This window comes from Mauremys mutica, chromosome 9 (assembly GCF_020497125.1).
Source record: "Mauremys mutica isolate MM-2020 ecotype Southern chromosome 9, ASM2049712v1, whole genome shotgun sequence".
Classification (NCBI taxonomy): domain Eukaryota; kingdom Metazoa; phylum Chordata; order Testudines; family Geoemydidae; genus Mauremys; species Mauremys mutica.
Window position 1 is genome coordinate 17,050,897 of NC_059080.1, and position 16,854 is coordinate 17,067,750.

Below are 16,854 nucleotides of genomic sequence, written 5' to 3' on the forward strand. Positions count from 1 at the left end.
AATACTCCAGCTGACACTGTGCCGAGGAGAGCGGGACAATTACATCCCATGTCTTACATACAACACTATTAATACACCCCACAATGAGATTAGCCTTTTTTGCAGCTGTATCACATTGATGACTCCTATTCAATCTGTGATCCACTCTAACCCCCAGATCCTTCTTTGCCTAGTCAGTTATTCCCCAAGTTCTAATTGTGCATGTGATTTTTCCTTCCTAAGCATAGTTCTTGGCATTTGTCTGTGTTGAATTTCATCTTGTTGATTTCAGTCCAGTTCTCCAATTTGTCAAGGTTGTTTTGAGTGCTAATCCTGTTCCCCAAAGTGCTTGCAACCCCCTCCCAACTTGGTGTCATTTGCAAGTTTTATAAGCATATTCTTCTCTCTCTCATTCAAGTCATTAATGGACATATTGAACAAATAGCAGACCCAGGACTGACCCCTGAAAGAGCCCACTATATACACCCTCCCAGTTTGAGAGTGAACTATTGAGAACTGGTCTTTGAGAACGATCTGCCAATAAATTGTGCACCCACGTTATAGTAATTTAATCTAGAGCACATTTCCCTTGTTTGCTTATGAGAATGGCCTGTGGGACTGTATCAAAACCTTTCTAAAACCAAGATGATCACATCTACTCCTTCCCCTCACATCCACTCAGCCAGTAGCCTTGTCGAAAAAGGGAAATTAGGTTGGTTTAGCAAGGTTTGTTTTTGACAAAGTCATGCTGGCTATTCCTTATAACTCGATTATTCTCTAGGTGCTTAGCAACTGATTGTTCAATTATTTGCTCTCCTATCTTTTCCTGGTATTGAAGTTAGGCTTACTGGTCTATGATTTCCCGGGTCCTCTTTGTTCCCCTTTTTAAAGATAAGTACTAGGTTTGCCCTTCTCCAGTCCTCTAGCACCTCCAAAAGTTTTCAAAGATAATTGCTAATGGTGCCAAGATTGCTTCAGTTAATTCCTTAAGTACCCTAGGATGAATTTCATCAGGCAAGGCCCCTGAGGCCTGGTGTTTTCTAGACATATAAGAGCACATCATGGAGGAGCCCAGACCACATACAGATGGAATCTCCATTTCAGAAATGGCTCCATCATTCAGTAGGATTTTGCCTGCTTGGTACTTTTGAAGCAGAACTTGTTAGTGTGTTCGGCCTGATCTCACACCACTTTTATGCTGGTGTCAACGTCAATGGAGCTACTTGCCCTAAGATCCAGAATCAAGCTCACTGTCAAAACCCTGCATCTGAAAGTTGGCAGGAAAGGGTCAAAATTCAGATCTCAGTTATACTGATCTAATTATCTTCTAGTGCTTTTTTCTGGCATTCATGAAATAGAACTAGCTGCAGTGGGAACAGGTGCTGCTCTGCAGTGGCATCTTCATGCCCAATGGTTGATGTTGAGTGTAACATACACTTCCCCTACCTTACAATGTCTTTGCAAATATATTTTAGTGTGACATTTTAACGAGTGACCCAGTGTGTTTCTGACAAGCTTCTTGTCATCAGCTGCCACTATGAACAACACCCACAGGGAACAATCCTCTTGCAGAAACCAAACATGACTAACATATCTTAGAGATGGGAAAAATGTAAATAAATAGGGGAGATGTTAGTAACTAAGAACAACTACACTGAATATACACTTATCAGGCACTGAAGTGTGGTTTATTGATTTTGTTTCACACACAGAGGTCAGTTTCACAAATTCCTTTTGGTTTATTTAACCAGCCCACAAAATACAGTATTTCTTCTCTATCTTATTACACAGATTTATGTTGTTGGGAGTCTACTAAATATTTCTCTCTTCAGCTTATAAGTTTCACAGTAAGATCAGTTTTGCTTTTCTCTGTCTTGGTCAAGATTAGAGCTGGGCAAATACTTTACTCAACAAATGTTGACTTTTCCTATCCAAGTACAGAAAGTGATTCCCTGAATACTCTTCGAGATTATTCACCGAATTATTGCTGGTAATCTGTCCAAAGATTGTTCAGGAGCTGTTTGTTCCAAGTAGTTGGCTAACAATCTGAGCAGGTCTGATTAGACACAGGTCACAAGGTATGCTTGTTTCCTGACTAGAGGAGCAAAACTTCTTATAATCTGGCTTCCTCTGCACATCTTGCGATTGGTGAAATTAAAAATTTGCTACTTGAGCAAAACACTCCTGTTCGTAAATTCACTCGCAAGATATCTGCAAAAAGCAGATACAAAAGAGGCATGAGCACAAGTAAAGCACATTCATTCAGGAGTGCAGAAGAATGGTCATGGGGAGTTTTTCCTGCAGAATTTGCCCAGCTCTAGTCAAGATATTAACTTTCATTTAAAAGAGGGTCAGATCCTGTAACCCACACACACAGGCCTACTCCGGACTATAGGATTACTTGTGTCCCACCAGTAATTGGGGGTTGCAGGATCCTGCCCTAAGGACCATAACTTCGGTTTCAGCTGCATGCAAAGACACACGTGACTTCAACGAAGTTGCATGTTTATTCCCGGGGAATTATGGACCTAAATATATTTACTATGTATAAGAAAAGCCCCATCTCTTGAAGGGAGTTTGTTTAGTCCATCATACAAAAAAATAATAAATACAATCAGAAGCCTTTTGGTCTGTTATTTCCAAATTAATCTGCAGCACATGTTAACATGTTAGCAGCCTATAACATTTAGATACTTTACCACTTACAGGTTGAATTCACAGATTACAAATGTCAATGTAAGACACATACCAATGGCCATTAACCTTTTATTTGCTACAGGTTCCTCCACTCCTATGTATGACACTAACATGTGACAAAGTGCCTTGCATTTTGCTGATAAAGTGCTTTCATTTTATTAAGTGAAGCAGATATGGCCTCCTACATTACACATGACTATGCTACCACTGTATTATGCTTGGCTGTGTAATCTTTTACGCTGATGTGCTAATAAATACAAAAAGCTTCTGAAATCAATCAGGGCTTAATTTACAAAAACAAAAAACAAAAACACCCCCCCAAAAACCAATGCAACCTTAAAACAAAACAAAAATATACAGATCACAATATCTGGGGCCAAACTCATCCAAACTTCGACACCAGGGATGAACTTGGCCCTATAACAATGATTATTTCACTTTGTTGGCACCATATTAGGAAATAACTGAATCTTAGGTGTAGAGCTAATGCTAATATGAAATAAATACTTAAAGAGTAATTTGAAAAGTTCATGTGTGTGTAAACAGCGGTTTTGGCACATTCATCACAAATGTACAAACACTGTAAATTACTGAAAGGAAAAATAAAGTATGTATTTACATGATGGCCCAAAATGCTGATACCCATTATTCACAATAAATAGCACTTCACTCCACAGATAGTCCCACAGAAGTCAGTGGGACCACTCAGAGTAAGGTACCATTCAAACAGTAAGAGTATCAGAATCTGCTCCTATGTAGGCCAGATTTTCATACTCGGGTTTAGTAGCACCTTAGCCAAGGAGTAATCTTCTCAACTTTGATAGCACTATCCATGGAGTAAAGCATTACTCAATGTAAAAGTATCTGAATCCACTCTGAGTAACTTCATTGAAGCCAACATGGCTACTCAGGGTAGTAAAATTAAGATTTTAAATTGAGCCAATCCCAACCACGGGGCCAATCTAGTTCCTTTTGTTCACACTTCAGAGATAGTCAATGGGATAATTTGTGTGAGTGAAGTGAACCAGATTGCAACTCAGACAATCTTTAGTATCTCTTTCTCTTCATTTGATCTTGTTTTCCTATGGGGTATTTCTTAGTGCTTCAACACTACAGTTGGCCAACATTTTTCTAACATTAACTTTTGACCTTTTGTTTTACTAAAATGAATTTAATGAAAAGGCTACCTACATCAACTTAACTTTCAGGGTTTGTGAAAAAAAATTGTCTTGATATTCTTAATAAAAATGTTCTCTATCACTTATGACCTATTTTTTAGTAAATTGAAAGTCTGTGGTAATCTAAGACAGGTGCTTTGGTAAACAAATAATTAAAAAAAAAAGGAGAAATTAAGAAATCCACAAAACCAAAAAAAGGGATCAGTTTTGAACCCTTCAAAAGGAAAACAAACTTCAACTGTTTTCATGATTTCCCTCCACCAGCTTTACTCAGCCTTGCAAATTGCTTTTAAAGGTCAGATACCTAGAGCAGAAATTTCTCCAAGAGTAACGCCTCTGGATGAGGCAAGTATGATTTTGTTTAGTGTGGCATTGCCTCTATTTTATTTTGTATATATGATTACTCAGGCCATACTAACGATAGGTATAAGGAGACCATTTGGTACCTGAGGGAAATCATTCTATTTAATCAGAATATGTACATTTAAAGAGGAAATTAAAAAGCTGCATTTAAAATTGTTGCAAAATCTCTACTGAAATGCACTGGATAGATGCAAAATCCCTAAAAGCTGCTATTTAATGATAACTCCAACACAGACCGCAACTTGTTGTCATCAGTCAAGAGAAAGGAAGGAAGATCAAAGAAGTAGCCAGAGGTACAGGGAGCAGTGGAATATTTCACCAGCTCTTTTTACTATGTAACTTGTTACTTTGGTTCAGTATGTACAGTCATGGAATACTTACCTTTCCCATCAGGTCCAAAGATCTCCTCCCTCTCCTTGGCTGAAGATTTGATCTTTCTTGATACACCTCATGAGTCTGACAGAAAGGCTGCTTGCTTGCTACACATCTTAATTTCATACTTAATGTTTTATATACACAAGGTATTTGAAAGAACTGATTTGGCCCAGCAGTGATTTAATCATATTTTGTATTTGGCAGAGTGCAAACTAATTTCTATTCCACTGCAGTTTTCCTTTAAGTAAGTGACTTGCCCAAGATCACAGAGGAAGTTTGTGGCAGGGTTGGGAATAGAACCTGTATCTACCAAGTTCTGGGCTGGTACATTAGCTGAAAGACCATCATTCCTTGTTTCCAAATAAAAACAGTATGGAATTAAATTTATTGAATTCTTCTCTGATATCTTAGCCATGTTGCTACATTGTCTGCTCCAAACAGTCCTCTTTCTGCAGGTTCACCTTGGATCTCAAAAATCTAAAGTGGATTTTTCCTCTGAGTCATAGCCACATTATCAGTGACAGATGGAAAGGTTCCATTTTGAGATGATGCTTGCAATCCTGCATCCGGTATGAAGCGTACCACTTGAAAGGGAACATGGATAATGCCAAGCTGCAGCTTTTTTACAAACTGTCTCACTGCACAGAAAAACAGCACAAAATCCAGTAACAAAATAAACCCCGTATAAAAAAAAAATTTACACTTCTTCCCTGCTAATGTACTGAGAGCCTAATGAAAGCTAAGACAGAGTATATAAATGATTAACAAAAGTAACCATTGGCCTCTTGCTAAACTGATGCTACGCGTGATCTTAGCATCTTCTAAATCCTCTACGGGGGGGATTAAAACCACTTAGCACCTACCATCTTTAAAGCACAATGCAATCATTATCTAATTAACCTGACACCTGTGCAGGTAGGGGAGAGGCTCCGTTCCCTGGTCATGGGGAGCTTCCCAATTCTAATGAATATGCTCATAGTTTTAATTGTACAACAGAAGTTTCATTTCAGTTTCCTCCTCCCAGCCAGTGAGCGCAGCGGCAGTGATCCTTCAATCCATTCATTGGAGGCTGACATCATTTCCTGCCAAAAGGCCACTTCCTCCTGCGTGGAGTCCATCCAGTCCACGGAGATGCCATAGCTAGTGCCTTAGAAAGAACAAGAAGGAGGTGATCATGGCAAGAGCTGCAGAAGAGGTTTCTATTACATGCAAAAATATTTAAATGTAATCTAGTCCTTCATTGGGGGTCCAATCCTGAGGAGTGCTGAGCACCCTGAACACTTATTGTTCCACTGCTGAGACTGTGAATGTCAGGCCAAAGCCAATTTAAGTGCCCAAAGTCAGAAGTCCCTTAAACGCAATTTGCAAAGAAAAATTATATTGGGCTCATGCCTTTCTTGATGCATAAAGAAGGCCTAAAAATTGTGTTTTTAAAAAGAGTGAGTGTGTGTGTGTGTCCTGTTTTAGACCAGCAATTCATCACTTGTCTACCTTGGAAGCACTAGTGAAATGATGGTCTCACAAGGTTTCAAAAGACTGAAAGCGCTAATAAGAGAAGGGATTTTTTTAATCAGGCTGTTGAAAACCTTTTGGTGTTGTTAAATGTGTATTAACACCAATGCTTAATGAACATTTTGTAGAAAGGATGCTGTTAAATCTTTAACAGCCCTACTTTAATTGACTCCTAAGACCTCAGAATGCATACATGCGGAGGCCCCAGGGCTTGGAGCAAAGCAAGTGAACACCAGACTTGACATTCCTGATATTTTAAAAGGTAAAAATCCAAGCAGAAAAAAAAAAAGTTTAAAAAACTCACACTTTTTTTTTTTTTGGCATATTGTGTGTCTGTCATCACCATTCATCATCTTTTACTTTTATATTATATCCCTTTCCACCACCCGCCATTTGATTCCTCTGTTTAAGCTCTTACCCTGCAAACACTTTACACACATGTAATTTTAAGCACACAAGTAGTAGCCCCATTGAAGTCAAAAGAATTACCCATTTGCTTAAAGTTATAACATGCTTAGTGTCTGCAGGATTGAGCCATATAACATGAACATTTTGGGCAAGGACTGCCTCTGTATGTTTACACGGTGCTCAAGGCAACCGGGACCCAATCCAAACTTGGGCCTCTGGGTGCTAGTGTGAGATAAAATGATAAACAGATAACAATGAAACAGCAAAATAAGGCACAAGCCCAATTTCTCCAAAAGCCTCCCTTAAAACGTACAGACCTTTAACAGGGATGCAATGAACATTGACATTATTGCGATTTTTAGACATGATCAAAATTGTGAATTTGGTGTTTTGTTTTGATTAAAAAAAAAAAAAAAAAAGTGTCCAAGCAGCAACAGTCGTTTTTGCTACAAAGTACAAGTATACTTTAAAGATGCATCAAAATATGAATGTGAATGAACGAAGATTTTTTAGGACTCATTCAGAATATGACTGAATCCTGGGGCATTCTATCTGGTAGCAATCCAGAGCTACACTCTGGCCTACATTTCTTTCATATAGGAATCAAGTTTCTGATACTGTAAGAATGTGTACATTTAATTCCAATTCAATTACTCTGGCAATTCTCATTTACCTAGCACTTGGCTTTAAGTTCAAACAATAATCAATATGTAAGCATCAGAGGATAATAGGGTGATAAGTAGCAGCCAACATGGATTTGTCAGGAACAAATCATGCCAAACCAACCTAACTGCCCTCTTTGACTGGGCTCCTGGCTTAGTGCACAGGGTGAAGCAGTAGACTCGACAGATCTTGATATTAGTAGGGTTTTGACAGAGTCTCCCATGACATTCTCATATTGAAACTAGGGAAATGGGGTTGAGTTGAAATTACTAAAAGGGGAATGCACAATTGGTGGAAAGATCATCCTCGGAGTAGTTAACGGTTCACTGTGAAACTGGGAAGGTGTATATAGTGGGATTGCTCGGGGGTCAGTCCTGGGTCTGGCATTGTTCAATACTTTCATTAATTATTTGGATAAGGGAGAGGAGACTGCTAAGAACATTTGTGGATGGTGACACTAAGCTGGGAGGGGTTTCAAGCACTTTTGAGGACAGTATTAGAATTAAAAATCATCTTAAATTGAAGAATTAGTCTGCAGTCAACAGGATGAAATTTAATAAAGACAAGTACAAAGTACTGCATTTAGTAAGGAAAAAAAAATCAAATGCAACGTTACAAAATAGGTAGTACCTAGCTAGGCAGTAGTATAGCAGAAGAGAATTCAGGGCTTATAGTGAATCACAAATTGAATACGAGTCAACAGTGTGATGCAGGTGCAAAAAAAGGCTAATTGAGGTAACTGAGGCCTTAGCTGGAATACCATGTCCAGTTCTCGGCACCATACATTGAGAGAGATGTGGACAAATTGGAGAGAGCAACAAAAGTGATAAAATGTGAAGAAAACCTGACCTCTGAGGAAGGGTTAAAAAAGCTGGGCATGTTTAGTCTTAAGACAAGACTGAGAGGGGACCCGATAACAGTCTTCAAGTATGTCAAAGGCTGTTATAAAGAGGATGGTGATCAATTACTCTCCATGTCCACCGAAGTTACGACATGATGGAATGGGCTTAATCTGCAGCAAGGGAGATTTAGGTTAGAGAGTAAGAAAAAATGTCTAACTATAAGGATAGTTAAATACTGGAAGAGGTTATCAAGGGAGATTGTGGAGTCCTCGTCACTAGAGGTTTTTAAAAACAAAGTTAGTCATATGACTGTCAGGGATGGTCTAAATATACTTAGCCCTGCCTCAGCATGGGGGTGGGGTTGAAATGGACTAGATGACCTCTTGAGATCCCTTCCAGTCCTATACTTTTATGATTCTATAACACTGCCAACCAGAGAAATGTCTGAATTTGAACCATATCATATTGGCAACAGTGAATCCTGAATGTGGTATTTTTAGAAACTGTTTATTAGCTTGTTGTAGCTGCTATTTCATAGTTGGGAACTTCATAACACTCTTGGTGACATGTTAGGAGACAGAAAACAGAAGGTGTGCTGGCAAGTCCCACACTGTTAAGTAGGTCTGAGAGGAAGATCTTCCAACTGCTACAAATGTTTTCCAAAACAACCCCTGGGGAACTGTTCATCCTGTATTATAACCCACTGAAATTTCCTCTGCCTCTTCCCTCTCAGCAAGGCCTCCTGTAACAATTTCCTGGTCTAATAATAAATGAATGCAGTTTAGAGTTCTTTGTGAGTTATACTTGTTGCACTTTATCAGTTTCATGTAGAAAAATAAAATCTGCCAAGGCCTAAATGTGGGACATGCTGCAAGCTAACCCACAACGAGCACCACCGGAAAAAGACACAGAACAGATTAACAGAATGGAATTCATTTCTTTAGCATCAATAATGTTGATTAAAATGTTGCCTCCTAATGCAGAGATTATAAAGGTCAACTATGTGTGTTAAAGGCAAGATGACTTGGATAATAGAGTGGAGAGTAGGCTTATAAAATATGCAGATGACATCAAGCTGTGAGGAGCCATAAGCACTTTGGAGGACAGGATTAGAATTCAAAGTGACCTTGACAAATTAGAAAAATCTTTCTGAAATCAACCGGATAAGTTCAATAAAGATAAGTGTAAAATACTTCACTTAGGAAGGAAACCCCCCCAGACAAATGCACAATTACAAAACGGGGACTAGCTGCTAGCTGGCTATGCTGCTGAAAAAGGATCTGGGGATTATAATGGATCACAAATTGAATACGAGTCAACAATGTGATGAAGTTTAAAAAAAAAAAAGGCTAATGTCATTCTGGGGCATATGAACAGGAGTGTCATATGTAAGTTACAGGAGGTATTTGTCCCACCTTACTTGGCACTGGGAAAAAAACAACCTAACAGAGTGGGCAGTTAAGCTCTGGTGCACACTTCCAAGGGAGGCCGTAGAATCCCCAACACTGGAAGTTTTTTTAGAATCTGTTGGACAATCACCTGTCAGGGATGGTCTAGTCCTACTTCAGAGCAGGGGGCTGGACTGATGGCTCTTAAGGTCCCTTCCAGCCATTCATTTGTAAGATTCTATGAAGATCGCCCCCTGAAAAGGGCTGTGGGGGGGGGGGGGGAGTAAGATGGAAACTGAAGCGAAGTGGCAACAAAGGACGACTATCCAAGTGAAGGGCAGCGAAGCACTGTGTCAGAAAACACAATTTCTAATGGACGTCCATATAGAAATCTTGGTACAGAAACATGGACATCAGCTATATCCCACCCTTTGTCTATCTGGTCTATTTAGGAGCCAATTGGCAGAATACATCAGCATGTCCCTGACTTTAAGAGTCGTAATCCTGCCAAAATAACACACTTGAAGTTGGGCACATGTCTAAGTGCCTGCCTGACTTGGACCTTAGACTGTAAACGTTGAGACAGAGATTGTCTCTTAATATGTTTATACAGCACCTAGCACAATGGGGTGCCAATCTCAGTGGGGGGTTGTCGGCACTACTGTGATCCAAATACATCTAATAATATTTATGTCCAGCAGACTACACTTTTCCATTTTGTGCTTTATTTCCAGCTAGCATAGTCTCAGCACTGACTGTGCACCTTGAGTACCCAGTGTGCATCCAACGCGATTGTAAGGTATTCATTACTGGTCTCACTTGTAAATTTCAATATATTGTTATAGAAGAAGTTACCCAGTGGTGCTGATACACAAGTTTTTTCTTAATGTGCAAGCTCTATTCAGACAATGGAGAAGTGCTGCACTTTATTTGGGGGAGCTGTTGCAAACAGAAGTAGAGCCACTTCTTGGGGTGGAGTTGCTTCCTAGGATCCAGGTATTAGTGCAGACCTCCCAACAGTCCCAGGTTTTGCAGGACTGTCCTGCTTTCACCTATAAAACCCCCTGTCCTGGTTGAAATGGCTCCTGTCTTGCTGAGCTGGCCGGTTGACTCCCTGCTCCAGGCATTGCAACCTGCTTCTCCTCCTCCCGTGCTCTAATTTGCTCCTTGCTCTGAGACCACGTCTGCCTCCCCATGGGCCTTTCCTGGCCCCTCTCAGAGCCTGGCACATGCTCAGAATGTTGGAGCAGAGCCCAGCCAGCCCCTTGCAACAGAAGTTACTGCATCAGGGTGAGTGTAGGACAAGCTCTCTGCAACTCCCCCACCCTCCCAACCTCCGGGAGCAGCGCCATCCCACTTTAGCCCATGAGAACATTGGAAGGGATATTGGTGTCTGGGCTGAGATTCCTGAAAGAGGGGTTTGCCAGCATGCCATTTGTGACCACCTCTGACCCAGGACTGGTGTGTGCATGTAAATTTAAATTACACTTTGAATACAGCCACACTCGTCACTGATGTCTCCTCCTACATGAAGCTGACCTGGAAGACCCCATCATGTTCTATGGCTTAGTAGAGCGATGACAATAATCAACAAAATTTAGTTTTAAAAAAATAAATAAATAAAAATCTACTGACTCAAATAAGGATCCAATTACCTGTCCCAAGGCCCAGCCTGATCCCTCCGAGGAAGTGATTGGTTAGTTTTTCATGATCCCACACAGTCAGCTCAACACAGGCATCTTTCAGATCTTCTGTGTGGAACCCATCGTACACAATAGTGTGATTAAAAACAGGGTTTGGGTCTCTTTTAATAACTCTGGTCTTCTGGTAACTCTTCTTACTGGTGTCTGGAAGCACGTAGCTTAGTGAGGAGAAAAAAATACATCATGTAATGCAGAAAAACACATTTTTAAACTATTTTCTGGTTTTATTTTTGGTAAGGATGGATCTGAACCAAATTCCTGGGTCCACAGACTCCTCAATTGTGAGCTTAGGGGAAATTTTGTCTCAATTTAACAACTAGTCTCTAGAGACATTAGATAGTCAAAAGTTTTAAATGACAGACTTTTTGTCATAAGATTCCATCTGAAAAGTGAAAGTTTTCATGAAGAATTTTATCCATTTTAAAATTTGATGATTTTGGTAAAGATTTGGTGAGCATTTATAAAAATTATCCATTTTCATTTTATGTTTATAAAAAATAAATTTGATTTTTTTAAATAAACCATGTCTTGAACGGACATTAGCACAAGACCTCAACTACTGTGATACTTAATAATCCAGCAGCAATCCTAATAATAGTTCTGGATCACATCTCAGCACAAATTCTAAACAAGACTGAAAGTCCTACAGGATCCAACCCTAACACAAGCCTAGGGATTCCTACAAGAAATACACCCAATAGTAGCACTGGTACAATTACTGGCCTCAATCCAAAAACAAACACCTACTGGCCCCAACCCTACACCTAGCATGGTGAAACCTACCAGCGCAAACCTTAGCCTGGTTAGAGGACCCCCACTGGCCACAGCCCTACCCTAGGCTGGGCCCTCTTCCGGCCACAACCACAACCCTAGACCACAGATCTCTTCCAGTCCCAGTCCTAATGGCTCTAATCCAAACCCGAGCCTGGAAAGCGCTACCGATTCAAACCCTAACCATATCCCAGAGAGCCCAACCAGCCCCAAACTCTAATCCTAGTCTGGCAAGCCCTACCAGCTCCACACCTAATAGGTCAGCTAGCCCTACTAGCTCCAACTCTGGCTCAGTGAGTCATACAGTCCCCACCCCTGGCTCTAGACTAGCAAGATTTACCAGCCCCAACCGTAACCTGAGCCCGGGGCCCTCTGCTGGCCCCACCCCTAATCCTAGCCCAGGGCCTTGTTGTATTAATTTAGGTGGAACATACGGGCCCAAAGGGTCAAAAGGTGTTGAAGACCTTGTCACTGTCCAACATTAAACAAGGTTTGGGATACAGAAACCTCAGCCTGCTTAGTATCATGGCAAGTCCACCTTTAAAAATCCTTTAATAAAGATACAGAAAAGAAGAAAAACAGTTAAAGCTTCTGAAATGTAAAGTATTAAATAAGGCTTTCACTTTAACACCATCTCTTGTTCCCTTTAGCTCGAGAGATTTTAGGAGTAGTAGCCTCCTTAGTCTCTTACATGGTAACTGTCCTTTTTGGGGAAAAGAGAAGAAGTTAGTAGACATGGGCTGGAGCAGTCATTGCTGTTATTAAAGTCTGATCCTGTTTCCTAGAAGAAAAAACAAGATGAATGAAAAACAGGAGAAACAAAAAGAACAGCAAAGATAGAAAACGTAGCTTCTGTTTCCGGCTTTGATTCTTGCAACCTCACAGCTGGAAAAACAAACAAAACAAAACAAAAAACAGGCACAGCACACAGTTGTGATGTTGCACTCCATAAGGTTTTATGGAAATATGTGAAGGAATGTATATATGATGTAACTGGAATATGCTTTATGCAAAAGGTCTCTTGTAAGGTATCATTATAAAGCTTATATAAACTACTGAGGGTGTTCATCCTATTTTTATGTATCATTCTTGTATCTGAAGCTAGAAATATGAAGTATAACTCTGAAGTCCTATTGTAATTATGCAAAGCGTGAGCCATTAATGGTGGTTTGGAAGCTTGATGGCTCCCATTGACTAAGACAATTGGTTGTAAATGGCTCTGTTCACTTGCAAACCTCCCTGGGTATGTGTGGGCCAGCCCTCGAAGGAGGAGGTCTCACAGGACATGTGACCATGCCACAGGATACTGTAATCCATTTTAAACCTGGTGCTTTTCCATTTAGAAGGAAGGGTGGGGATCCCCTTGGGCCAAAGCTATAAAAGGGGTTGAAGCAGAACAAGGGGGGGGTCCCACTCATGAGAAACCCCCTGCTTTTCACCTAAGGTGCCTGCTGGAACCAACAAGGACTGTACCGGGGACAGGATTGGGCCCAGACTAGGAAGAAGTCTAGTCTGTGAAAGAAGCTTATTGGAACATCTCTGGGGGTGAGATTTACCTGTAAAACGTTTCTTAAATTTATTAGGCATAGACTGGCACATTTTGTTTTATTTTGCTTGGTGACTTACTTTGTTCTGTCTGTTATTACTTGAAGCCACTTAAATCCTACTTTTTATACTTAATAAAATCACTTTTGTTTATTAATTAACCCACAGTAAGTGATTAATACCTGGGGGGGGGGAGCAAACAGCTGTGCATCTCTCTCTATCAGTGTTATAGAGGGTGAAAAAATTATGCGTTTACCCTGTATAAGCTTTATATGGAGTAAAATGGATTTGGACCCCATTGGGACCTGGGTGTCTGGGTGCTGGAGATAGGTAACTTGCTGAGCAGTTTTTGGTTAAAGTCTGCAGCCTTGGGGGCGTGGACCCAGGACCTGGGTCTGTGTTGCAACAGGCTGGCGTGTCTGGCTCAACAAGGCAGGGTTCTGGAGTCCCAAGCTGGCAGGGAAAACTGGTTCAGAGGTAATTTCAGCACATCGGGTGACAGTCCCGAGGGGGTCTCTGTGACTGAACCTGCCACAACAGTCTTACCAGCAATTTTGAGATTGGCAAACTTGTACCAGCATCAAGCTGCTTAGGGCACTGCTTTTAACTGCTTCTTTCTGCTCACAGGCTTGCAGCAGTGTTGCAAAATATACAGTCTTAGCTGACTAGGCCAGACTCTTATCAGACAGAAGGAGAGAGAGACAGGAATGAGAACAAGGTGGGGAAGGAAAAGAACAGACAGAAGGGGGACAAAGTCTCATGTTGCAGTTGGTATTCAGGATTTAGCTGAAGCCAGCAGAGGTGGGGATGTCATTTTTCTTCCTCTCTCTGACCCAGTCTGGTCAGGATAACTCTTAGTATTAGAATAAAGAGGGCCTGGGTTCCCAGGAAATGGTGCGGGTGGCAGGCACGATGGTGAAGTTCACTCCAGTAGCCAATTTTTCCTTCCAAATTTTTTTTTAAAAAGGATCCCCACCCCCCAAAGGAATAGCCCATCCTTTCACTATTTTGTCCACCAATTAGGCCTAATTTCTGACGCATCAATTTTGATCGCACATGGTCTTGTTTACCAGGCATAACACAGTCCTTGAGTTATATCAGTATGCCTTCTTGTTTGGAGCAGTTCAGTCACTCTGTCTTCCTTTTGCAACTCTCCCCATAACAACATTTGTTGTTGCAGGTTATTGTGACACTTCATGAACTTTCACTCATTGTTCACAGCTGAACTCACAAATTAGCATAAATCTGTAGGCCCAGTTGTCACAACAGCCCTCTGCCAGCCCTAACCTTAGCCCTGGGGCCCTCTGCCAGCCCCAAACCTAACTGTAGACAGGCAAGCCCCACGGATCCCAACCTTAAACCAAGCCTGAGCCCTCTGCCACCTATCCTAACATTAGCCAGGGGCCCTCTGCTGGCTCCACTAACCCTAGCCCTGGAGCCATTGCCTACCCCATTCCTAATCCTTACCGTAGCCCAGGGCCCTTTTCTGGCCTAACTGTAGCTGTGCATGCCCTGAAAGTCCTAACCTTAACCCTAGCGTGAGGCCCTCTGCTGACCCCAAACTCTATCCCTTTCCTCAACTGTAACCCCCCTTTGGGGATGATATCCTTACCATTCCAGCAGTGCTACCTTCAACCATTCCAAAGTCATTATTTAAGCTAAAAAAAATGGTGACATTGGACTTAAATTCATGAAATTTAAATAATAATATATTTGATTTTCTTCTATTTCTCATCTTGTTTGGGATTTTAACATTCATTTGCTCACATTTGTCTCCCCAACAAGTAGGCTAAAAATCTTTCAGTAAGAAAAAAGCAAGGTAAAGTTCCGTGTAATCACTTTTATTTGGGAGCTAGGGCTCTATAGAAAACATTTAAAATTGTTTTGGCAGCACTCCAATCCACATCAGCTCAAATATTTGCCCCATAGTCCCTTAATGTTCAGTTGACTATCCAACACGACCCCCTGAAAACACAAAACAACAACAACAAACAACAAAAAAACAAACCAAAACAACAAAACAAAACAAAAAAAAGACACCCACTTCACTCATCTCAGCTGCCTTTATAAACTAGAACAGGTTTTGCTGAAACCAAGACTGAAACTATGGTTCTGTACTTATGTGATGATTAGAGAGGTGCAGCCACGCAGCTTAGGTATATCAATCTTTCACACAAAAAGGAGCATACAAAGACAAGCCTCCCTTACCTACCTGTGCCACGTGCCATGTGCGTGCACATGTCCTTTGATACACAATTCTCAATTTCACCTGAACGCACAAGGTCAGACCCTGAGGTCCTTCCTCCATTTTTACTCAATCCTCACGTAGGCAAAACTCCCATTGATTTCAATGGGAATTTTCCCAGAGTAAGGGCTTCTGGATTTGCCCTATGGTGAACAACAAAAGGCAATTCACTCCAGATGATCATAGAGAACAGAGCACTGCACATGAGATAGTGTGCGGCTATTTATAGTCCAGAGATGCACTGCTAGGTATGACCATTAGAGGAAACACAGCTCCAAAAATATGTCTCCAGGAAGGTGTGTATGTGAACCCTGCATCTAAACTAAGATCTTCCTCACTTATGTATATAGGAAAAAGCTCATACAATTACCATTTCACAAAGGAGTCAACTCCAGAAGGGCGCAACTGTGGGAGGTCCTTGCTGTCTTTGACCCAGATATGAACTTCCCCAGATGAAGGATTCTTTGGACCTGCCATTTCAGAAAATAGAACGGTTTTCAATCAAGTTCTAATAGCAGTCAGCAAGCAGAGGAGCAGCTTCCTTCACTAAAGTGTGAAGGGGTGGATCGAGGGCCCAACTCTGCCCCCTACTTCCCACAACACAGAGCGGCTAGATACCAGTTGTGCTGGTGTGCAGCTGCTTATCAGCTTGTTTGTCCCAGTGAAATGCTCCTACTAAGAGACACAAGACACAGCACTTCCTCTCACGGGCCAACAGAAGGTGCTATACCCCCAGAAGAATCATTTTATCAGGACAGTCTGGCTGTGTAGCAGCTTGGGAGGTGGAGACAGTATGTGCTCAGAGGCACTGGCAGGACTGAAAACGTCTCTGCAGCATGGAAGAGAGTAGATGCCTGATCTGCATTATTGAGGGGAGATAGAACATACCCATGTACTCTTTTGCTATCCTCTTTTCTGCTCATTTCATCCTAAATATGCTGTTGTCCTAGTGCCTACCCACACCCTCTCTTCCCCCTTCAGAGAAAGATTTCCTTTGAGGTCCAGGCAGACTGTAGTCCCCTGGCTAATGAATGTTTCCTTTTGTTACAGAGCCACTGCCCAATGTTTCAGTCTGCAAGTGCCCCTGTCCTGGGAGTTCATCTCCACACAAGACTATCACAGTTCACAGAAGGATTTCCATCCCCTTTCCCTCTATAACACCCCATGTTGCAGCTACCAGCCCCC

At 41.3% G+C, this 16,854-nt stretch overlaps 1 protein-coding gene across 2 annotated transcripts in view; it reads right to left on the reverse strand.

Annotated features, from left to right (window-relative positions):
- Positions 1 to 1,648: 1,648 nt before the first annotated feature.
- Positions 1,649 to 16,854, reverse strand: part of LOC123377618 (synaptotagmin-like protein 4) — a 63,209-nt gene continuing 48,003 nt past the window's right edge. For both annotated transcript variants that reach the window (XM_045030730.1, XM_045030731.1), the window contains exons 15-18: positions 16,040 to 16,139; positions 11,061 to 11,266; positions 4,599 to 5,739; positions 1,649 to 2,190 (exon numbers count right to left, since the gene is read on the reverse strand). In XM_045030730.1, coding sequence (XP_044886665.1) covers positions 5,594 to 5,739; positions 11,061 to 11,266; positions 16,040 to 16,139 — 452 coding nt within the window. In that variant the 3' untranslated portion in view covers positions 1,649 to 2,190; positions 4,599 to 5,593. The remainder of the gene's footprint in view (positions 2,191 to 4,598; positions 5,740 to 11,060; positions 11,267 to 16,039; positions 16,140 to 16,854) is intronic.